At 38.4% G+C, this 24016-nt stretch overlaps 2 protein-coding genes across 5 annotated transcripts in view; both read left to right on the plus strand.

Moving 5' to 3' along the window:
- RBBP5 (RB binding protein 5, histone lysine methyltransferase complex subunit) overlaps window positions 1-18577 on the plus strand; it is a 34086-nt gene extending 15509 nt beyond the window's left edge. The window contains exons 4-14 of one of the 4 annotated variants that reach the window (XM_011373002.2): window positions 3426-3566; window positions 4377-4539; window positions 5690-5799; window positions 6858-6977; window positions 7067-7220; window positions 7317-7388; window positions 8032-8149; window positions 9372-9441; window positions 9817-10046; window positions 10836-11027; window positions 16545-18577. In XM_011373002.2, the coding sequence (XP_011371304.1) occupies window positions 3426-3566; window positions 4377-4539; window positions 5690-5799; window positions 6858-6977; window positions 7067-7220; window positions 7317-7388; window positions 8032-8149; window positions 9372-9441; window positions 9817-10046; window positions 10836-11027; window positions 16545-16573 (1399 nt within the window). In that variant the 3' untranslated portion in view covers window positions 16574-18577. The remainder of the gene's footprint in view (window positions 1-3425; window positions 3567-4376; window positions 4540-5689; window positions 5800-6857; window positions 6978-7066; window positions 7221-7316; window positions 7389-8031; window positions 8150-9371; window positions 9442-9816; window positions 10047-10835; window positions 11028-16544) is intronic. The other 3 variants (XM_011373003.2, XM_011373004.2, XM_023538271.1) reach the window with 3 other exon arrangements.
- Window positions 18578-18711: 134 nt separating this feature from the next.
- Window positions 18712-21613, plus strand: TMEM81 (transmembrane protein 81). The gene has a single exon (XM_011373005.2). It carries the CDS (start codon window positions 20052-20054, stop codon window positions 20880-20882), a length of 831 nt encoding a protein of 276 aa, XP_011371307.1. The 5' UTR covers window positions 18712-20051; the 3' UTR covers window positions 20883-21613.
- The last annotated feature ends 2403 nt before the right edge of the window (window positions 21614-24016 follow it).

The following is a 24016-nucleotide window of genomic DNA, read 5'->3' on the forward strand; positions in this document are numbered from 1 at the left end:
AAAAGCTGTCTCTTGTTTCTCTCCACAGCCAGTATCGACTCATTCCTAGTGTAATTCCATTTTTTGGTCTGTTAATTTCAGAAATTGTGCATGAGCTTCCTGTTGCAGTGTGTGTAAATTTTAGCTCAACCTCTTAACCGTCCCATCATCCATTGAAATTGGGTGGACCACTGGCTTTTTTTGTTGCGAATCCTCAAGTTATAGCATCTGTAGGCCTCTTCTTTTAGGTATGCATTCTCTATAAAGATTCTCTAATTGCCTTTCTGAGGGGTAAGCATGACTGCAAGTGTTGTCAAGCTAGTAGGAGAGATGCACCAGAGTCCTTTTGTATGCAGACTTGAACTTGATTCCTCTCTATTCCCTTCTCATTTTACTTAACCCTGCTTTCCTCTCTCTTCAAGTCCTGCATCTGGGAATACATTTATCATGTCTCTGACACAAATAATTGCTAATGTTTTTTGAGCACTCATTATGTGTCAAGCATTGGGCTAAGAGTTTTAAATATATTAATTATAATGCTCTCATCAGGCTTCTATGGGTAGATACTGTTATTTCCATGGAATAGGTGAGGAACTTGAAGTACTTAAAGGTTGTATAACTTGTGGAAGATGAAGCTGCTGGAAGGTGGTGCTCTCTGGGCCTTTGCATGAGTCTGACTCTTGAGCTTACATCCCTAACCGTGGAGTATATCGCCAGCCAGGGTTCCTCAGGAGCAACTCCTTTTCCTTGCTAAATTTAAATAAAGACTGGTTTGGAGTTTCTCTTTTTGTTTTTCTTCTGTTTCTCTATTTTCTTTTTCCTGACTTCATTTTTTAGGATTCCATTTTGATTATCTATAGTATTTTCGAGGCTATTTCTTTGTATAGCTTTTTAGTGGTTAGTAGGCATTACATTGTATATACATAACTTGTCATGGTCTACTGGTGATGACATTTTACCAGTTCAAGCGAAGCATATAAACCTTACCTCCTTTTACCCTCTTTTTTTTTTATGATTGTCTTTTAAATATTTTCTCTGTATGTGTGGAGACCCACATAAGACAGTATTGTAATTTTTTTTTTTAAGGCGAGGCAACCCTTGGTTGACCTCACAGATTGCAGGGACCTTGTCAGCTTACAATCCCTTATTATTTTTTTATTTATTTTTTATTTTTTACACCTACAGCACCTGGTCTTCCTAGGTGGTCTCCCATCCAAGTACTAACCAGGCCTGACCCTGCTTCTGAGATCGGGCTTGTTTAGGGTAGCATGGCTGTAGACAACAGCATTGTAATTTTTGCTTCAGAGGTCAAAACTCAAGAAAAGAGTCTATTATTTACTGACATTTTTATTTTCATTTTCCTTTCTTCCTGATATTCTTCCTGATATTCTTATTTCATCGTTTCATTTCTGTTTAGAGAACTTTCCTGAGCCATTCTTTTAGGGTAGGTCTGCTGGCGACAGATGTCGTGATTTTGCGTCTTTGTTCCTGGAAAATATTTTCACTGGATATAGAATTTGGGTTGACAGCTCTTTTCTTTCAGCATTTGAAAAATGTGCCACTTCCTTCTGACCTCATCGTTTCTGATAAAAAAATCTGCTGTCATGTAAATTGTTTTCCATAGGTAAGGTGGTATTTCTCTCTTGCTGCTTTCAAGATTTTTTTGTCTTTAGTTTTCAGAAGTTTGTCTTTATGTCTTGGAGTGGATTTCTTTGAGCTCATCCTGTTTGATGTTCACTCAGCTTTTTGAATCTGTAGGTTTTATATCTTTTGCCAAATTTGGGGAAATTTCAGCTATTATTTCTAAAAATACCTTAAGCCCCACTTTTTTCCTTTCATTCCAGGACTCTGATTATATGGATTTAAGTCTTTCATTATAGTCCCACAGATAACTTTATTATTCTGTCTTCCAGTTTATTGCTTCTTTCCTCTTTCTATTAGCTGCTGAACCCATCTCTGAGTTTTTTATTTTAGTTATTGTATTTTTCAGTTCTAAAATTCCCATTTCAGTTCTTCTCTATATCTTCTGTTTCTTTGCTGCGACTTTCTGGCTTATTCATTTTTTTCAAGCATGTTCGCAATTGCTCATTAAAGCATAAGATGGTTGCATTAAAATCTTCGATAGATTATTCTAACATGTCATATCTGTTATTGTTGATTTTCTCATTCAATGTGAGATTTTCTTTGTTCTTAGGTTGTTAGTGATTTGCATTTGAAACTTGGGCATTTTAGGTGTTGTGTTATGAGACTATAGAGCTTATTTATTACTTAAATCTTCTGTTTTTTGCAGGCCTCTTCTGATACTGTGCCAGGGGGAAGGGAAGGCGCCATCTTGTTATTGCCCTGAATTAGAAGTCCAAGGTTCTTACTTGGCTTCATTATCCTTGGTGGGGTTGGAAGTTCAGGCTCCTCACTAGGCCTCCTAGGCTGATACCATTCTTGTCCTGGAAGGTTAGGAGTGCCTTGTTCCTGCTCCCTAGGCATCTCTACAGTAGAGGTCCTCATCAACACCTGGTGGGTATGAAAGTCTGGCTCCCTGCCGAGCTTTCTCTGACACCATTAGGAGGTTAAGGATGCATTGCTATACCTGGGCAAGAGGGAAGTCTAACTCTCTATCTAGACCTTGTTGACTGGGATGGAGGTGGAGTTGCAGTTTTTTTCTGTGGTGATTGCTGGAGTAGAGTGATTATTGTCTAAACATTTTCTGTCTCTCTGATTTGTTTTCTCCTGGTCCTTCAGACAGAGAGAGCAGGCTCTTCTTGAGGCTTTTGTGTGTGTGTCCATTGGTGTTAGTATGTTGTTGGCTTCTCTATCACCTGATCTGGGACATAAGCTGAAAGAATATCCAAGGAACTTACTATTATGTCATTTCTCTTATCCTGCAGTCTCTAGACAGTTGTCTTCTCTCTGCCTTTCAGAGTCTTTTTGTGTTTGTTTTATGTCTGATATCCAGGGTGCTTAGCTGTACTGAGCAGGAGGAATTTATCCTTTTCTTAATTATTTAAATAATAGATACTTATCTTTATTAGGTTGTTTATACTGTGAAGGTGCTACTTCAGGGACAACCTCTGAAAGCTCAAATACTCCCTCCCTGCCCACTAGGAAAAAACCCGTTCTTTGTTATGTCAACACTTCAGGGCTTGCTGATTGTGGACTCTTCTAAAATGTTTGAGTGTGTTCTTTTCACAGAGCCACTTGTAGTGTTATCTTGAATTATTAAGAGCTTCTGTTACTAGATATGAAAATGTCATGAGAACATTCTTATTTATTTCTTAGTTGGGAATGCTTATTATAAATTAGAATATATGCTAAAAAAAAAAAAATAGTAAAGTATTATTTACTCAAGCAATTAGGGCAGTATGTGTGACTCATGCATTTTTGTCCGTAAGAGTTATATGCTATACTTTACCTTAGAATATGTGCTGAGGTACCCTTTTTCTTCTCAGCTGGAGTCGAGATGGTCATAAGCTCGTGAGTGCTTCCACAGATAACATAGTGTCACAGTGGGATGTTCTTTCAGGCGACTGCGACCAGAGGTTTCGATTCCCTTCCCCGATCTTAAAAGTCCAGTATCATCCACGAGATCAGTATGTATAATCTGAGCTATTCTTCCTTGGGGTGGGGTCTAATTCTATGTGGATTAGCTCCAGGCTCATGACAATTTCAGTTTAAGGTTTTAGGAGACAGATACATCTCTTTAAACCTTCCACATAAAAAACATCTCCTTAAACCTTCCACATAAAAAACATCTTTCTGCCTAGGTTGGCTCTATTGTATAATTTTAAGGAGAGTGTTGTATTGTGTAATTAAAAACTAGCTAAAAATAATACTTTGGAAATGGGCAAAGGTAGAAATAAGTATAACTGGTCCTTGATTTGGGGTTTTTCCCCCCAATTGTTTGAATTTCTTTAGTAGAGGAGAAATCATTCAGTATTAAAACTGCGTTTAAGAAAATGAGTTACCTATCATTCTATTACCCAGACATAATTGTTGGCATTTCCCTGGGTTCTCTTTTAGTCATGTTTTCTTTACATATAAAGCTTGTTACATAGTGCTTTATAGTTCACAAAGCACGGATATGCATGTTACATATACATAAATATGTATTTTTTACATGGTTTTAATCAGTATTTTGCTTTTTTACTTTCATACATATTTTACTAATTAACTACATCTTTATTTTTAATGATTACATTTTATTTTATCAAGGTAGGATCCCATAACTTTACTCAGTCGTTTCTCTATTATTAGACATTTAGATTTTAGGCTTTTTCACTGTTTTTGCTTGGGGTGGAAGAGTTGATGAGGGTAGTGGATACGGATCAAGGAAAACAGCAAGAGAATCAGCCTTCTCATACTGAAGCAACAGCCAATGTACTATTCATATTTTCGAACAGGAACAAGGTTCTCGTGTGTCCCATGAAATCTGCTCCTGTCATGTTGACCCTTTCAGATTCCAAACATGTTGTTCTGCCTGTTGACGATGACTCCGACTTGAACGTGGTTGCATCTTTTGATAGGCGGGGGGAATATATCTATACAGGAAATGCAAAAGGCAAGGTAAGCCTAGACGCGGGTGAAATAAGCTTTTTTAGTCAGCCTGTGAAATTGGCTCATTTCATGGCTACTCTTGTGACTTCCTTTGAAATTTCTTTTACCCCTGCACTAAGCATGCCTCCTGCCTGTGGCAAATGTAGCAAATTCTCTCATGCCTAATAATCATTTCTGCTCTTTGAATTTAGATCAGTCAGAGATTATGTGGCCTAGAAAAAGATGGAAGAGCCTTTACTGGATACTGCTAATGAAGGGCCATTACTAAATTATAAAATTTTAAAGTTATAAAATGAAATACTGCTGATAAAAATGCCTAGTTCTGTAAATATATAATTCATGCCAGCTTGATCTATAGTTTTGTGAAGTAAGAAGTCAGGTTAGGTGAACTTTAAGGTCCCTTTTAAGCTAAGAGTTTGTAGTTTTTTTAGGCACCTTGATTTTCTTTCTTTTTTTTTTTTTTGACCGAGGCACATGAGCTAGTAGACTTTCATGGCTACTTTAGAAAGTAGCAATTTTTAAAAATTGTGGTTAAAAACATATAAAATACAACATAAGATTTACCATCTTAATCATTAAGTGTACAGTTCATTGCTGTGCAACCATTACCACCATGTACTCCAGAAACTGTACTCATTAATAACACATAACTCCCTATACCTTAACTCCCCCCTCCCTCCCTAGTCTGTGGCAACCATTATTCTACTTTCTGTCTATAAATTTGGCTACTCTAGGTACCTCATATAAGTGGACTAATATAGTATTTGTCTTTTTGTGACTGGTTTATTTTAGTTAGCATAATGTCCTTAAGAGTCATCTATGCTCAATATGTGCCAGAATTTTCCTCCTTTTCAAGGATGAATAATATTCCATTGTATGCATATACTCCATTTTGTTTGTTCATTCATCTGCTGATGAAATACTTGGGTTGCTTCCATTTTTTGATTGTTGTGACTAACACTAAACATTATATTTTAAGAGTAGATTAAGACACCATTCTTTATTTGAAGTAAAAGGCAATAATTAATCAGGCCGAATACATGGGAATAGAGATATTTATGTTTTCACCCAGTCTATGCCCACTTTTAGAAACAGAAGCCAGATCTAATTACTGTATGTTTTCAGAATACTGACTTTTTTTTTCTCTTTTAAACTTTAGATTTTGGTCCTAAAAACAGATTCTCAGGATCTTGTTGCTTCCTTCAGAGTAACAACTGGAACAAGCAATACCACAGCCATTAAGTCAATAGAGTTTGCCCGGAAGGGGAGGTGAGACCTTGTCTTTTTAGAGACAGTTTTAAAATTGAGTAGGATGCAAAATACATTGAAATTCACAGTTTTTATATATCATACTTAAATTTTTAAAGAAGTTTACTTAAAAAATAATTACTAAAATCTGTCACTATCTGGATCTTAAGTTCATAAAATTTACTGTGTTGAACCAGCATTCACATCTTCTTTATCTGAAGGTTAACAGGCAGCTCCTTTACAGAAGGGGTATCTGAGAGGTATGTGCTTCGAACCAAAATGCCTGACACATGGTTAGCACTGGGTAAAGATTAGCTATCATTATAATCAGAATTGTTGTCACATAATTCACATAGTAGCTGAGCATATATTTTACTCACATAAAGCCTATTTACCCTTTTAATTTCAGATTTTTTTTTTCTGATAAGTTTGGTTACCCAGCTAGAAGTAGATGTCTCAACAGAAACAAGAAGAAATAGGTTGTCAGTAAGAGAAGTAACAGTCATCCTATTTCATATAGGAACACCCGTACATGCTTAGGGGACATTCATGTTCAAAGTTCTCTTGAACTGAGAAAAGGTTAGTCAATGAAGTCTCGAAGAAAGTGGTAAAATAACTTATTTTAGACAAATTTCCAATGTCATTACAGTAAAAGGTTGAACATTTTAAAATGAAATAGTTTATGAACTCATGAAGAAGAATATATCCTATATAAAATAGGCCAGAGAAATTAAGTATTTATAAACATTTAACTGTATGCTTATGAATTCAGCAAGCTAGTTTCAATTTAGAAGTCTTGGATCACGATCAAATACTGATGATTAGTTTGTTAGTTTGCACCTACTGGGTTCCAGGATACACCAGAAGTATAAAACATTCTCACTTCAAATTAAATTTTGATTTGGAAGGTGACAAGTAGACACATAAATATTCATGTCTATTACTTAGATCTTTACTCAGTCTCTCCTCAATTTATTAGTTTTTTTATGGTATACTGTTCTAAGTAACAGGTAGTAATAGAAAATGTTAACAGAAATAGATTTCTGACCTCTGGTGTTGATATTTTCTCCTTTCTGTAGTTGCTTTTTAATTAACACAGCAGATCGAATAATCAGAGTTTATGATGGCAGAGAAATCTTAACCTGTGGAAGAGATGGAGAGCCCGAACCCATGCAAAAATTACAGGACTTGGTCAATAGGTGTGTATCACAACCTGGGAGAATGTGTGATTAATTCATGACCTGGGCTCAGGTTCTAGTTCTCCTTGGGTACTTTCTTTGTTTTTTAGGACCCCGTGGAAGAAATGTTGTTTCTCTGGGGATGGGGAATACATAGTAGCAGGTTCAGCCCGGCAGCATGCCCTTTACATCTGGGAGAAGAGCATAGGGAACCTGGTGAAGATTCTCCACGGGACGAGAGGTGAACTCCTCTTGGATGTAGCTGTGAGTAGAGTGAGAGGTTGCTGTTGTTGCTTATGTAATGCAGACAATTTTAGATTCGTTCTTAGAACTGATTTTTCTTTCCTTCATTAAATTTAGTGGCATCCTGTTCGACCCATCATAGCATCCATTTCTAGTGGAGTGGTATCTATCTGGGCCCAAAATCAAGTAGTAAGTATTTTTCTGGTTTAGTTTCTTTGAAACTAGATACCTAGTCTTTTTATCAAAGAATTTTATCAATAGTAAGCTGAAAGTTACCTTATTTACTTTCTTTTGCATGTGTTTCTTATAGTCTAATTAAATAGATTCATTGCTTCCAGCTCTGCTTTATTTTGATGGGACCATCTTGGGTCAAAGCTGATTTATTAGCTGTTTCCAGTGAAAAAGTCTAGTGGACTTTCTGTTATATTTTTCTATTTCTTATCTGAGTTAGATTTTTCTTTTTCTTTTCTTATTTCCAGCTTTGTTTCTGTTTTTCATCTTGGTTTTATTTTGAACACCTTTAATTATATTTGTTGTAATCAGTGTATTCATAAGAAAATTTAACATTTACCTCAGACTTACATCTTAAAAAGATTAAAGATGGCAGTTATTTATGAAAGAACTATAGTTAATAACTAGGAATGTTTAAAATAGGAAATACCATAAGATAGTAAAATCTGTAGATAACCTAATTTTTATTATCTGCCAAATTTAATTTCAGAATTCTGAGTTGCTTTCATGTTCAGATCTTTCATTTATATCATTGATGTTTAGTTTATAGACTGTTTTTTTCTCATGTGGTTAAGTAGTACATTTTATTTTTGTGACATAGGAAAATTGGAGTGCCTTTGCACCAGACTTCAAAGAGTTGGATGAAAATGTAGAATATGAGGAAAGAGAATCAGAGTTTGATATTGAAGATGAAGATAAGAGTGAGCCTGAGCAAACAGGTAATATTTCTCAGTTGCAGATAGTATTTCCTAAAGGAGAAATTATTGCTTTATTCAGTATTCATATTCTTAAAATTTGTGTTGAAAATTTATTCATCACTTATTCTGAAATGTCACTTTGAGGCATTGACTAAGGACTGACATGGACATTATTACTAGAGTTCAACAGCTCTCAACATTTCACTTTGTATTTCCTGATTAATTGCAGATGATTAAATGAGGATTTACCTGCAGCACTTATCAAAGCAGCCACGCATGTGTGTACTCAGCTGTATCATGTATTATCAGCTCCTTTGTCAGTATGGTTAAAGTAAAGAACCTGGGCTCTGGAGTCAGACTGCTTTGGGCAAAATACATATTCTTTAAACCTGAATGTCCTCATCTGTATAATAGTGATAATAATGGAACTGCTTTTTAGGGTTATGGGGAATAAATGAGATAACTCGCATAAAGCTCACAGTATAGTGCCTAGGTGTGATGGGCATTCAGATGTTAATTTCTGTTATGATCATGATCATTGATATTTTTACCTCTTCTGAAATAATAGGAAGCTCTTTGATAATAAAGATTTGACTTCTTATCCTTATGGTTCTAACACAGGGTTTTATATCTAGTAGGAGTCAGAGTGTGTGAATGCTTAGTCTACCCAGTTAGTTGGCACTGTCAGTGAATACTTTATGCCACAGATCACTGACTGTTGGGCCTCTTGATGGGTGCCAGGAATCAGGGAACTGGGATTGAGGTTGGTTCTTTCTAGCTTGAAAATGCCGGTCCCCATTTTGTGATACTAGATAACGTACATGCCTCGTGTTTTAGGAGGACCACCAGAGATGCAGCTTGTTCTGGGCCGTATTGGTGTTATTGGATTATGTTCTGTGAAGCCTTCCCAGACTTGCACATTAGTTGTTCCTTTTCATCTCCTTAGCACACCGCACATGCCTTTACTGTAGCACTTACTGTGTTGAATTCAAATGATCCATTTATGTCTTTCTGTCCAATTAGACTATGAAGCTTTTACTGAAGAACTGTTTTCAACTTTTTGGTCATCACTCTAGATTCAGTGCTTAGCACTTGATAGAAATTCTGTCAAATTATTAAGTAAAATGAATGGTTTGGTTTTCTTCCTTTGTTTCTTCTGAATTTCAGTTTATGAAAATCATTGAGCTACAAATAAAAAGCAGTTTTGCACTTCTTATGCCTCTGCTGTGATTCTGTCCTACAGGGGCTGATGCTGCTGAGGATGAAGAAGTGGATGTCACCAGTGTGGATCCTATCGCTGCCTTCTGCAGCAGGTGAGCCATTGGTGGGGGCTGGGCCTGGGCCTCAGGACTCATCTCTGGTATTGGACTTCTCCCTTCCCCTGCCTGACCCTTCAGTCCCATCTGCTTATTAACTGCAAGAGATAGTTGCTTTGGTGGACAAGAAATCCCTTCCTTTTTCCCCTGATAGAAAATCTTAAGAAACTAAAGTGATTCATTTATACCATTAAATTTTACTACTGATTTTATTAATCATGTTGTCCAGTTTCCTTTTGTTTATCTTGGCTTTCTTAAAATTCTAGGTCCATATCTGTTCATATAGGTGATTCTACCCTAGAGGAAGGGTTCATGGTTTAAGCAACTGTCTCCTCTTTTTTCCAATCCCTTGTCTGATCCTGTTCCAAATAGTGATGAAGAGCTGGAAGATTCAAAGGCTCTATTATATTTACCCATTGCCCCTGAGGTAGAAGACCCAGAAGAAAATCCTTATGGCCCCCCACCGGATGCAGTCCAAACTTCCTTGATGGATGAAGGGGCTAGTTCAGAGAAGAAGAGGCAATCTTCAGCAGATGGGTCCCAGCCACCTAAGAAGAAACCCAAAACAACCAATATAGAACTTCAAGGAGTACCAAATGATGGTAAGAGCCACATCTTCTCTTTGCTGTCCAGCAGACACCACTTTTTACTCTGCAACACAGCCCGGTAATTTCCTGTTCGGGTGATTTTACCTTAAAGGAGTTTTCTCATGAGGTTTTTTTTTTTTTTTTTTTTTTTTTTTCTTTTATAGTTTTTTAATGATTTCATGCGCTTTCGCTTCTCTTTCAAAATGGGGATATTCTGCCCTCAGTACCTTGCCTAAGATGATACACTGTAAGTCTTCTGACATCTGGCTCTGAGTTTGTTTCATGATGCCACCCTTCTTCCTGATCCCCTCCCTGATTTTATTAGATGATAAAGTACTAATCAGATTTGGACATCTTTTCATTCTTCCTGCCTACTTTTGCAGTCTGACTCTGGAAGCCTTTATAATCGTGTAGTAGAGTCAGGATTCTTACCCTGGTCTCTCTAGTTCCAAAATCCATTTCCTTTCTGTTCTCATGTGACATTGTGCATGTGTGCATTCCTTTTTTGCCTCTGTGTATATAGTATCAGTGTGTCCTTCAGCTACTTTTTCAGTTTGGAGCTGCTGTGGCTTGGTGTGAACCAGATAGGCCATGTATTCCCTTTGGCCAAGCAACTATTTCTCAATTAATGGCCATTCTTTATTGTTTTATAAATAATAAAGCAAAATTTTCTCCTTGTATTAGTGGATCTGGCACTCGGGCAGCATTGTTTACTCATGGGTAGATGGCGTGCCATGTGCTTGTTTGGCATGATGGGACTGGTGGCGTATGGATTTCTTTCCATGCCTATCTGTCCTTTTACAGAAGTCCATCCACTACTGGGTGTGAAGGGGGATGGCAAATCCAAGAAGAAGCAAGCAGGCCGGCCTAAAGGATCAAAAGGTAAAGAGAAAGATTCTCCATTTAAACCGAAACTCTACAAAGGGGACAGAGGTTTACCTCTGGAAGGATCAGCGAAGGGTAAAGTGCAGGCGGAACTCAGCCAGCCCTTGACAGGTAAGGACACACTGGGAGCGCTGTCTGGCTTGCTTCGTGGCCTTGCTTTGTTCAGCCCTGACTCCGTTTAACTGCAGCATTTTTTCCTTCCCTCTTTCTTCCCAGTGGTAGATACTGAGTTTTTAGCCGCTGACAAGGGTAGGTTAAACCACATTTGACTTAATTCAGTGGCTCTTAACCTTGGGTTTATAAATAGGCTTTAAGTGGTCTACATTCCCCTGATGTTGTATGCAAAATATTATGTGACTATTTTTGTGGGGAAGGCGCCCTTTTCATCAGAAATGAAGGTAACCTTACCTATCAGAATCTATGACCCAAAAAAGGGTAAGAACCCCTGGTTTAATTCACTTCTTCAGTTTTATTTGCTCCTAGGTGTTGTATTTTGTTTTGTTTTGCCTCAAATGGAAGTGCTAGACAGACAACCAGAAATACAAGCTTGCTTTATGTAGCCCCTGACTGTTTAATGGTAGCATCTCTTCTCTCTCTCTCTAAAGTATTCAAATCTTAGCGGTTTTTCTCTCTTTCTCAGTAGTCTAGAATCAGTAATGATGTTGGTAATAATATTGTCACATTAAGAAGATGAGGGTTTTTTGTTTGTTTTTTTTTTCAAATGGTAATACCAAAAAAGACAAACCTATAGTACCTGTATAGCTTCTTAACTCCTAAGCCTTTTGAAACTTACTGAGTTTTCTCACTTCTGTAGGAATGAGGGATTTTTGTTAGGGGATGGAGAACAGTTTGTTTCCTCTCAAATATTTGAATCTAGGCTAAATGGTCCCTTGTTTGAAAACTATAATCACAGTCCATTTCTATTCAAATGTTGGGGTTTGGAAACTTTTTGTTTTATGTACAAGTACTGCTTAGTTAATACAGTACTCTCAATTTTCTGCAACTAGGTCAGTAGATTCAGGCTGGCCCGATCAAATAAGTGGTTGTATTCAGGTTTTTTCCTCTCGCTTTAACATTTTAATGTAAATGCGTTAATCCAGATGTGACAATGCGATGCACTAGAACGTGAAACAGAATTCCTCGTTTAAGTTTCACCTCAGGTCAGTTAACCATTGCGAACATGAATTCTAGAGAATAGCTGAAGCAGATTCAGTTATCAGTTTTGAGTATTCTGCCTCAAATTTGCTAGATATAATTTTAGTTTTAGTTTGTCACAGCCCAGCACCGTACCATTGAGCACCAGCATTTTTTCCTGTCAACAGTATTTATGGTGCTCTACTGATAATCAGTTACCACCTTCATATTCAGTCCAGCTAAGGCTGTGTCCGTATATATTTTTAAATAGTCTGGAAGAGTTACCTGGGCATTGCCAACAAAGATTGCAGATTAGTAATAGACTCACATAAATAAAAATGATCCACCTCCTACCTGTAAGGAGGTCCCAACTCAAATCTCCTAGGCCATAGTTTCTCTTAGTCAAAAAGCAAAAACAAACAAAAAACGATCCTTCCATAACCCACTTCTTGTACAAGCTGATGCCTCTACGGAAGAAACACAATTTAAAGTTTAAATAGATTTCCCTGGTCCAAGGAGCTAGAATACTTCGGGGTAACTTAAAATGTGGTCTGACATATTAAATTAATTGAAATACTCTAGGACATAGTCTCCTAGCTTCTTCAAAACCAACCTGTAATTAATCATTTGCTTTGTTTATGGTAAATAAACTATTTAAAGTTTTAAAAACTCAGCATTTTTCTCTATCATACAGTGATTTCAGCTTTTAATATTAATTGATGTGGCCACTAACAGTAACTAATATCTCTGTCATTTGCCAAACTAGGTTTCTGTCAAAGGCACCATGAAGTACTGTTAGGTTTTATGGCTCCGAGTACAACAGCGTTGATGTTTCTCAGCTATGCTCTAAAAATGTCTAAATGGGAGTCAAAATCAAAATGTTGGAAAGACTCATCCCTAAAGGAACAGGTTGTTTTATTCACTAAAATTCTCAACATCCTGAATGTAGTTGTAGTGAACTATATGTAGAATACATATTTTAGTATTGGTACAAGTCATCATTTAAAAGCTCATTATCAAGGGCCTCATAGAAGTTTGTTTCCACTCACTTGGCTAACAAGGTTAAAGGAGGCACCGACCTCATTAAAGGATAGAACTTATATCTTGGAATAGCAGGCTGCTTCACATTGGATTTTTATTTTCTACATTATTTTTATTAGGCCCTTGAGTTGATCAGCCTTAAATAGAGGCAACTATTTTAACAGCTTCACCCTTTAAAAGGACTAGAGGAGACTTTCACAGAATAAGGCCAAGGTGATGATACATTTTCTGACAACATGCAGACAAAACAACTGCATAGATTACTGCAAACGGTTCACGATTTGTGCGCACGCACACTTCTCTGTAATCTATTTGTCCTGCTGCCTGTTTTCTCTTTTCTTCACTGACCTTGGTGCCTTGACCTTTACCTGAATGGAAATCTCAAAACTGAAATGGCCAGATTACACTCCAGAGTGTGCTGAGGAGCAGGATCATAAAGAACCCCAAAGGGGTTTTGTGGTTTGGTTCCAAGACTTACTCAGAAGGGCTGCATCCAGCTTTGTACACCAGCTGCAGTGTGGTTTGGATCTTTGTGAAGGCCGCAACCCTGGGGGAGAGTGGTGAAATGAGATCACAAATAACTCCATCAAAAGTCTCAGTTTCAGGACAACCCATTATATCTTTTGTATGGGATTCTTTGGGTGAGGATGGGGCTTCGTTCAATAACCATGGTTGGCTTGGAGGGCCCAGAGCAGGCAAAGGCTGGCTGTCACATGCTCTTGATTTTCACATGGCCCCCTCAAGGCCACAGAGGTAAAAACTCTAGCATTTTAGTCTCGTGTTCTTCCACACCTTGGAGATTTTCAGTAAAAAGCAGCATACAGTCATTGTAGATACCCACTAGATATTAAGAAATGAAATCTGATCCAGAATGCCAGAGGCCGAACCAACTTTAAAAATCAATACAGGTGCTCAATTTAGCAGCATATACTAAAATTGGGACAATACAGAAAATATTAGCATGGTCCCTGCACACGTATCTCTGTCTTTCTCTTACACACACACACACACACACACACACACACACACACACACACACACAGTTCAGTTGGAGGATTATATTTGTAGATTCAAGGTTTTGTGAACTTCCCTTCCCCCAAAATGCCCTAGTTTTGCATTAGAGCCAAATTGTTTAAAGGCAGAATTATAGGTATAGACTGTGTTACTGCTCAAATGAGGTAAATGTAAATGCAACTGTTTGTTAATATTTGCAATTGAGCAGTTATTGAATAAACTGCTCAGTAAGCCCTGAGTAGCCCTGACAAACCTGCTATTACCTGTTGCAACAAGAGATTATGCATTTCAAGAGAAGATTGGAAGACACATAGACTTACAGGAGTAATCTGGCCATCTGGAATCTAGGGCCCCAGAGAATTCTTCCCAATCAAACAGCTCATTAGTATTGGATAGTACCCGGGGGCCCACATCCATGAAGATACACTTTCTGTGATGAGTGAGGACCCATCAGTGGAGCTTGGTGAGGGTACCTTTTTGGAAAGGCCAGATCAGCGTAACACCTACAGGTTCCCCACGATTACCTTATTACTTTCCAGAGGACAGTCCTCAGATTGGAAGCACCAATGTCCCCATTGCCCTCTGACTGCTCAAGGATTGCCTAAGAACTAGGGCTCCTTAGTAGTAAATATCATCAGTAGCAAGTGTGACAAAGTTGTGATCTGTCACATACGTGGTCTGAAGTCCTCGTGAGCTGGTGTGCACTTGGGTCCCTTGGGGGTGGCAAAGATCAAAACAAGCAGAGGTGCTGCTTCTGGGATGGACAGGCACCACGAAGATTCCCTGCATTTTGGCCACCCACTGCTGGCCACCTACTGCTGGCCCATCACCCCGGGCCTCCGAACCACCTCGCAAATCTGTGATTGTTTTGAATGCTTGATAGTAAGTGAGGGTATTTGTTCTTCTCTTCTCTTTTTAAAAAATGGATCAGTGCGTCAAAGGCTAATATATGAATTCCTGCTAAAATCAGATGGCTAGTTGGATATTCTTTCTCATTCTTGGTGGTCTTATTAGCTGACTAAGATAATGTTTGAAAATCAATATCCAGTATGTTGTTCTTAGGCCACTCTGGCTCAGGCTGCTGTTGGAAGGTACCAGTAGCAGCCGTTCATCCTGAGCTGAAATTTTCTTAATTTTATATTATTGTGGATTGCCTTTGTGATGCAGCTAAATAATGTGTATCCTTGGGGCAGACTTTTAAATAGCCTCCATGGAGGTCTTCTTTTGTCCTGCTGTTTCTCTGTATCTTGTCTTGTTCATAGTATTGATTGCTCTGGTTTTGGTTTGTTGGTTTTGATTTTCCTGTCTTGATATGGGCTTAAAATGTCAATATTGTGTTCATTTTTAAACTGTTAGAACTAGGTTGGTGAGGGGATAGTCAGGAAAACTAGTCTTAAAGTGTTAAAGGCCTGATAGTCTTATAGAGTAGATCCTCTTATCTCAAGATTTTTAAAAATCAACTCAGGAGATTAATTTTTATGTTTTATGTTGAGAGAGAGCTACATAACAGGTGTTAAGTAAACTTTATCTTACTGAACTATATATATAAAGTTTAAATTGGATTTTTAACAATGTAGCATCTAGGAGAGTTTGTAATTTGTTCTCAGGCAAATGGGAGTATATATTTTTTATTGCCAGTTTTCATCTGTGCTTGAATTTTTAAAAATCAAGTTAAAAGCAAAGTTTACAAATGGGACTTTTCTTTCATGATTTGGACAGTTTTTTAACCATTTTACCATTTCCAATGACATCCGGGAGGATTTTCTTCACCTTGTTCTCTTTTTACACTTCCTAGTTAATATTTCTCAGCAGCCATTTAAGGATGTCCCTCAGAGGTTGAACAGCTTCTATGGAATAATCAGGGAAGTGTTCATTTGATTTTACTATTGAGGTGGTTATTTATTGATCAGTTGTTGACACTTAGAAGTACCAACAGTAGTTTTCATTAACATTTCATCATATTTGGGATTCTAAGGTGATAAGAATGTTACTTAATGAACAGGGGTGCTTGGAAAAGGGTTTGTTGCTCACTGTTAATCATTTAGTGATTAATCAGTATATGAGACTGGAAGATGTAGTACCCTAGGATTTCTTTTCCTCTACTTATCACACTTTTTGGACTATAAATCATTGTTTAACACCTTGACACCTTGGAGAATGGTTAATTAGCAGCTTAGAAAATGTGTAGAACTCCAATAATTTTGCCTTTTTTTCCCCTTTGGGGAAGTACGAGGAGGTGTGGGGTGGGGATTTGAGATTTGGATTATTGTTTCAATGAAGAGTAAGTGGGAGTTGGAGTTGGTTTTAACTTAAAGGAGGGAAATTCTTAGTGCATGTGTGCTTGTCATGCATCATCTGGCATCTGTCAGTATTTCTGTTCTTGTAAGAACTGGTCTAAGTTGATGCTAAAAGAAATCTTTTTGTGTCTAATCTTTTCAGCAGGGGGAGCAATCTCCGAGCTGTTGTGAAGACCCTGGAAGTGCTTCTTCGTTCTTCCCCATTTTTCCATCATGTGGCCTCTGGACACTGTGGTCAGTCATTTGAGATTGACTTTAATTTAAAACAAAGGCCTCTGCTTCTCACCCAGGAGGTGGAAGGAGTGAATTTTATGTTCGAATGAAGAAGTGAATTATGAAAGAAGAGTATACGTCCCTTCCCTTTCAAGCATAAGTCCAAATAGGCTCTCAGGAATGAGGATTTGTGAAGACATCAAATGGGAATTTGACTCATTTAAACTTTAATACTGAGTTATGTTGCTGGAGAAGAGATGCTTGTTTTACTCATCTAATTTTATTGTACCCAGCATCATTTTGACCTGTCATTTGCTATCTCCTTCTATCTGCCTCCCAGCCTCAGTGCATGTCCTTACTGACTTCTTCTTATCTGAAATTCTGCTACAAGCTTCCTAGGAGACCTTCTGTCGCATATTCTTGCTTCCATTTCGAAACTTACCCTTTCACCAGATACCTCCTATATTTCTATATTGTGTACAAAGGATGGGCAGAAAAGAAAGTGCTTGAAAGATTTGAAATTTTCAGAAATGGAAGAAAGATAAGAAGGGCCCCTTCTTCCTAACATACCTTTTGCCCAAGAAACTGGGCTATAACAGGGTCAGGGTTTTTCTTTGTTTTCCTTTCACTGCACGAATTTCCCTCCAGTCCTGGTTCCTTCTTCACTAATCATGGTTTTTGAGGATAGTTTCAAAAACTATTCTTTGTCTCCAGCAAAGAATCATCAGTAGTTTATATTGTTTTACCTGTGCTAGCTTCCAGAGATGGAAATGAGCCAGGTGTTTCTCAACAAGCTTCTTTTTGATTGGGGTGGGGGAATCTATGCAAGGACTAAAGTAGAACCGTCCAAAATCAAAGCAGCAACAACACAGTTCAAATCACAGATCAAGGAACAAATTTTTTTTTTTTATCATTGCTCGTGGAGATCTGTCCTTCCATCAGTCATCACATTTTTCCCTTCTTGTATCCATGCTTCTTTTCCTTAAGACGTTTCAGTCACTTCCTTTCTGTGAAAGGTTGCTTAGCTTTTTAAAAATTTTTTTACTTTTTGCTTTTGCTGTTCTTTTATGTAAAAAGTAGCAGATGGGATGGATGTGTACGTTAGGCATTTGAAATTCTCTGAAAAGCCAGAGTAAAATAAGTGTGGGGAGGGCTCACTGGCCTCTCTGAGTAGAGCTTTTAGCTGACCAGAAGTGCTTAACCTGGATCGTCATTTTCACAGTATTTTCAGAGAGTTTAAACACTGTGCTTATTGTGAAATCTCTATCAGCTGGTGGGTGCTCCTATAGGTAGCCTAACAAGTTGATTACCTTTTGAATTTTAGGCTAGAAATCAAATTAGAACACATCAGTAAGAGCTGCTTTCTCCTGTTCCATCTTTTAGAACCAAAATTCAGTAGTTGAAGTAAGAGCTCTCCCTGAGTCAATTGCAACATTTCTGTATTTTTAGATGCCACTACTTTTTCCTCAAATGCTCATTTTGTGAATTTCATTTCATATTTCATCTCAGACCAGTGGCTGAGGTTAGTAGGTGGCTCACTAACATATTTTTGTTTTGCGGACATTACTTCCATTCCCTGCAATAGTGTACAAACTGTATGATGCAAAGGTTTCTGCCTTATTTCCATGTGCAAAGTAGCTTGGTATCTCTTACCTGTGCATTTGGATATTTATGCTATGTCCACCTCCTAAATTGGCTACTGAGAAAATCAACTTCAGCCCTGTCAGATTGTCCCTGGCAGCAGCTGCTAATAATTATTTATGCTTTTGAAGTTTTTATCAGCTTTTAAAACCTATGCCATTTTGGTTTGATTTTCTAAATTTGTACAACATATGCATATTCTCTTCTTCCTTTTGTCATCTCCCCTATTTTGTTTTTTAATGTTCTGTAGTTTTGTACAAGCCTTGGGTACTTCTTGCTGAAGCTTTACTGCTTTGTAAATAAAATTGGATGTTTATTAAAGAACAGGTATAGATGTTTTTTGTAGACACTAACCACTTCTGAAACTCACCTGCCATTTTGCTTTGTGTGACAGAAAATGCAGCTTCCTGTGCTGATGTTAGATCTTTGTGTGGAAATACAGAGCTGGGAGGGGTAGGGTGTATCAGGTGGTCCAGATTTCTGCTTCATTATAAATGAACAATTCAATCAAAAAGGTGTTAAAAAGATCATCTAGGAATGATCTCTCTTTCAATCCTTCAACTCAGTTTAAGTGTGTGTAACTACTCAGTAGAGGCAACAGTGCTAGGAGGTCTTCTGGAGGTTACAAAAACACGTGAGGAGCTTTCTGCCTTCCAAGGAGCTTTCTTAACACATAAATACAGTTAAATTCCTCTTTATTAGACTTTTCTCCCCTAGGTTAAATAGTTTAAAAACCCTCTGAATACTCATTGTCTCTAAAAAATGTTTCATAAAGTCTATTTAAGTCATTGATTTTAATCAACTCCGTCTATTTATTAATCTTTTCTGTTATGTGACAGAATTTGTTGTTGACATCATAGCTGTCTCATAGCAACCTTGGCCCAAGTGAGAGATGAGCTCCTCTGTTCTCTAGGGTGAACAGAGGGGCAGGGAAATATGCCTCCACTCCCCCAGAAAACACCTTCTGTGCCCTCGGGAAGGACGGGTGCCTAGAATGGGGAGAGGAGCTGCATTTAATTTCGCCTGTCTTGCTGATAAACATTTGGATTCTACAAGGGCCCTTGTCTTCATGACTTTTCTATTTAAAATTCCTTACACATGAGCTGTACAAGTGTTTTCCTGAACATTGGATCATTTGATGCTCAAAGTGACCTTCCCGAAATAGGCAAGGAGGTCTTAATTTACAAAGGAGGAAGTACAAATAGAAATGCTGGAAGGATAAGTCACTTGCTTCTCAGTCCAGAGTTCTTAATCCTTTTTATAGACGGTTTAGGAGCATTTAGAGTCAATAATAACTTAATTCAAGTTAATCCTCTCCTTTTTTTAAGACTTGGTATTTTATTTCTTACTTGGACAGATTTAACTGGCTTTTTGAAACCCTTTAAATTAGATTCCACAATTCGGATGGGAAGGGAAAGAGTGAGGAAAAGTCTAGCTTCACTCTGCGTTTGAGGTAATTTGGAAATTCAGCTTCTGAAGTCACTTCATCTTTGTCTTCCCAAGAGGTGGATTTAAATTCATTAAAAGGATGTGGAAAGAATGGAGACCGGTAAGGTGGTGACTAACAAGCAGAGATGGTAAAGCAGCAACATTATGACTTTTTTTTCTGCCCTGTGGCCTCACCTGTTGATAAGGACTGGACCATGGTTTAAGTGGCGGTATTTTATTGACAGTGTGTTACATCTTCTGACTTTGAAGGATATCTCATGTTGAAGGAATTGAGTTATGATACGTAGAGGATTCACTTGGAATACCTCGGGGTGCTGACTGAGGGTGGCGAAATGCTTACTGAGACATGAAGACTCTATCCACCGTTTTCATCCTTGGGAGCCTGGTGTTGGCCATGTATCTGCCTTTGGTGGTGACTTTACCTAAAACACTGGCCATCCCTGAGAAGCTGCAAGAAGCTGTGGGCAAAGTAATTGTCAATGCCACAACCTGTACTGTCACCTGTGGCCTTGGCTATAAGGAGGAGACTGTCTGTGAGGTGGGCCCTGATGGCGTGAGAAGGAAGTGTAAATCTCAGCGCTTGGAATGTCTGACCAACTGGATCTGTGGAATGCTCCATTTCACCGTTCTCATAGGGAAGGAATTTGAGCTGAGCTGTCTGAGTTCAGACATCCTGGAGATTGGGAAGGAGGCTTTCCGGTTTACTTGGAGACTTGCTCGGGGTATTATCTCAACTGATGATGAAGTCTTCAAGCCCTTCCGAGCTAGTTCCCACTTTGTGAAGTTTCAGTCTACTCAGGAGTATGACTCTGGGACCTACCGGTGTGATGTGCAGCTGTTAAAAAACTTGAGACTCGTCAAGAGGCTCTATTTCGGGCTGAGGGTTCTTCCTCCTAACTTGGTGAACCTGAATTTCCATCAGTCCCTTACTGAGGAGCAGAAGTTAGTAGATGAGGGCCTGGAAGTGAATCTGGATAACTATTCCAGGCCCCACCGTCCACCGTGGGAGAAGAAGGTGGCAATAGCCTTGGGAGTAGGAGTTGCCAGTGGAGTGACTGGCACTGTGTTGGTGAGCATCGTCTTGTACAGTGGGCTGAGGGTGATCTACAGCAGTGCCAGCCTTAAGACCTTGCAGGCCTGGCTCCCGAAGGACTGGCTATTCAGGAAGCCAAGCTAGTTTTTCAGGGGAGTGTCCTGGCTGTGCCTGATTGTGGATCGGCGGAGATGGAGGGCTTCCATTGCCAAAAGAGTGGAAGATGTGTAGAGAGGCAACACTGGCAGCTGTGGGCAATAATCTCTTCTTTGTTTCCCAGATGGATCTCTTCCTGATCTTCTCTGCCCACTAGGTACCCAGGAAAGCTGACTGCAGGCATCTCTCGACTGCAGGCATCTCTACTGCTGGGAAGAGTTCTTCCCCAGCTTTCATTCATTTTCTACCTTTTACAGCTTGTATGCCTCCCCACCTCCTCCTCTCCTTAGCATAATCATGTAGAAGGATATATTAATAGTTGTTTTAGTGAAAATATTTTTTCCACTTCAATAAAAATAATTGACAGCTGTATGGAGACCTAACCTTTTCTGCTCTTTAGTTAAAAATGTCTTGCATTTGTTTAAATTGTCTCATAATCAATCTGGCTTTTATTTTCCTCAAGTTTCTTAGAACAGACATTGAACAAATTGTTTTGTAGTGAGGGCATAAACCCATGTGTGCCAAAGCTGAAGTGATTAGTAATGACAACTGACTCAGTACATAACAGATCGTCACTAAATGTTAATTGACCTGCCCCTCCCCGTACTCCCCAGGTGAACCCTCTGTGTTCAGTGTTAAATTGATTCCTGGCAAAACACTGGAATCTTCATCTGGTAGGTTTCCCCTGAACAGTTCCTTGGCTTGCTCCCTGCTTCTGTTCCTCTAGCTTTTTCAATAGCCTGAAGCTTGTGTTATTGGTTTCTCAGAGCAGCCAAGGCCCCTTAAGGGAGGACTAGTGTGTACCTTCCTCCGTGGGAAATCCGATTGTAAGACCCTCAGAGGCCGTTCAGACTGAGATAACTGGCTTGTGGAACCATTAGGGAAAAGGCTCTGGGCTACCAGCTGAGCTAATTCTGCTGGAAGAATTATAGCATTTCCTCCCCTCACTTTTCTCTAGCTACAGGGGAGGTAGCAGAAACCAGGACTTGGACCAGTGGATCTCTTCTTTAGCTGTGTCTGAGTCACCTGGGTGAGCTTTTTAAGATTCCAGAGCCCCAACTCTGAGGACACTAATTCGGTTATCTTTCTAAATAATACTGAATCACTTGAAAGCCAGTCATAGACTCTGCGACCCTTTAGTCCTACATGATATATGTGTCTCTGAATAAGGGCATTCTCCTGTGTAACCACAATGTCTTCACATTAAGAAATGAACAATTCCATAATCTGACATAAGTTGATATTTTGTTTTCCCCAATTTCTCAAACCTTACAGCTTTTTAATTTTTTATTCAGAATCAAATGAAAGATAACATACTACATTTGGTTGTTTGTCTTACACTTCATTTTACAACAGATACCATGCTATTTTTGTTTTTCATGACATTGATTTGATTGAAGAGTCTAGCGAAGCCAGTTGTCTTGGATAGTATCCCACAATCTGGATTTGTCATTATTTCCTAATAATTAGGTTCTGAGGAATGAATTTTGAACATTGTGACAAGAACCTGACTAAGTGGTGATGTGTACTTATTTCATCACCTCAGGAGGCACAAGATGTTCGGATGACCCACTATTGATGATAGATCTCTCCAAAGGAATATATATATATATATATATACATACATACACTTTTGTAATTAATAATCTGTGGGGTGATGCTTTGTGGTTTTCTAAAAACCGTTCATAAATGTTTTAGAATCCATTTATGATCCTTATTACTACATGTTGGGGATTGCAAAATGGCAATTCTTTAAATTTATTACTTCCATATTTATTAGCCTGCATTTTTCTGTAAAGAAAAACTACTTTTTTTTGAGGTCTCAATGGATTCTTTTTAAATTAATTTTAATTAGTTTCAAGTATACAGTACATTGGTTAGACATCTATACAGTTTGTAAAACGATCCCCCCAGTTCCTCCCTCCCTCCCTCCCCTGACCCTCCACCTAGCCAACGTATTAATGCTAACTGCATTCCCTATGCCGTGCTCCCCATCCCTGTAACCATCAATCACCTACTAATTTTGTACTACTTTAACCCTTCACCCCATTCTCTCAGCCCCCCAAACCCTCTTCCCCTCTTTCTGTCACCAAATTGTTCACTATATTTGTGAGTCTGTGTTTGAGTAGTTCTTTTTATTCCTTAGATTCCGCATAGAAGTGAAATCATATAGTGTTTATCTTTCTGTCTGACTTAAATACCTTCTAGGTCCATCAAAGCAATATCTTTTTCTGTCCCCTTCCTTTTAGTCTGTGTGTCTTTTAATCTGAAGTGAGTCTTTTGTATTTTTTCTTCTTAAAGAAGTCCCTCCAACATTTCCTATAATACTGGCTTGGTGGTGATACATTCCTTTAGCTTATTTTTGTCTGGGAAGCCCTTTATCTGACCTTCCAGTCTAAATGATAGCGTTGCTAGATAAATTATTCTTGGTTATAGATCCTGGGTCTTCAACCTGTTGAATATTTTTTTGCCAAGCCCTTCTGTCCTGCATAGTTTCTTTTGAGAAACCAGCTGCCAGTCTTATGAGTGTTTCCTTATAAGTAATTATTTGTTTTTTTCTTGCTCCTTTTAATATTCTTTCTTTGTGTTTAACCTTTGGCATCTTCATTATGACGTGTGTTGGTGTGGGCCTCTTTGGATCCCTGATTTTGGGGATTTTCTGCGCTTCCTGGAGTTTGATGTCCATTTCCTTCACTAGGTTAGGGAAGTTTTCCATCATTATATCTTCAAACAGCTGTTCAGCATCTTGATTTTCTTGGATATTCAGACCCTTAATAATGTCCCATATGCTCTTTAAACTATTTTTATAGTCCTGGCATCTCATCTCTTGCCATTCTGCTTGCGTGTCCTTGGCTTTCCCATCTTCTAGATAGGGCATTTGATCCTTTTCTTTATTCACATTGTTTATTCCTTTGTTTATTCCATTTAGTATCCTTCCCATCTCAGATAATGTATTCTTTATTTCAGACTGGTTCTCTTTTATAATTTCCATTTCAATTTTTATGTTTTTTATCTCTTTATTGACGTTCTCACTGAATTTATCCAAACTTCCCAAAAGTTCATTGAGCATCTTTATAACCAGTGTTTTGAACTCTGCATCTGTTAGATTACTCGACACCATT

The sequence above is a fragment of the Pteropus vampyrus genome, unplaced genomic scaffold, assembly GCF_000151845.1.
Source record: "Pteropus vampyrus isolate Shadow unplaced genomic scaffold, Pvam_2.0 Scaffold217, whole genome shotgun sequence".
Taxonomy (NCBI): Eukaryota; Metazoa; Chordata; class Mammalia; order Chiroptera; family Pteropodidae; genus Pteropus; species Pteropus vampyrus.

Coding starts and splice junctions, on each gene's coding strand:
- TMEM81 (XM_011373005.2), top strand. CDS start 20,052: ATGAAGACTCTATCCACCGTTTTCATCCTTGGGAGCCTGGTGTTGGCC.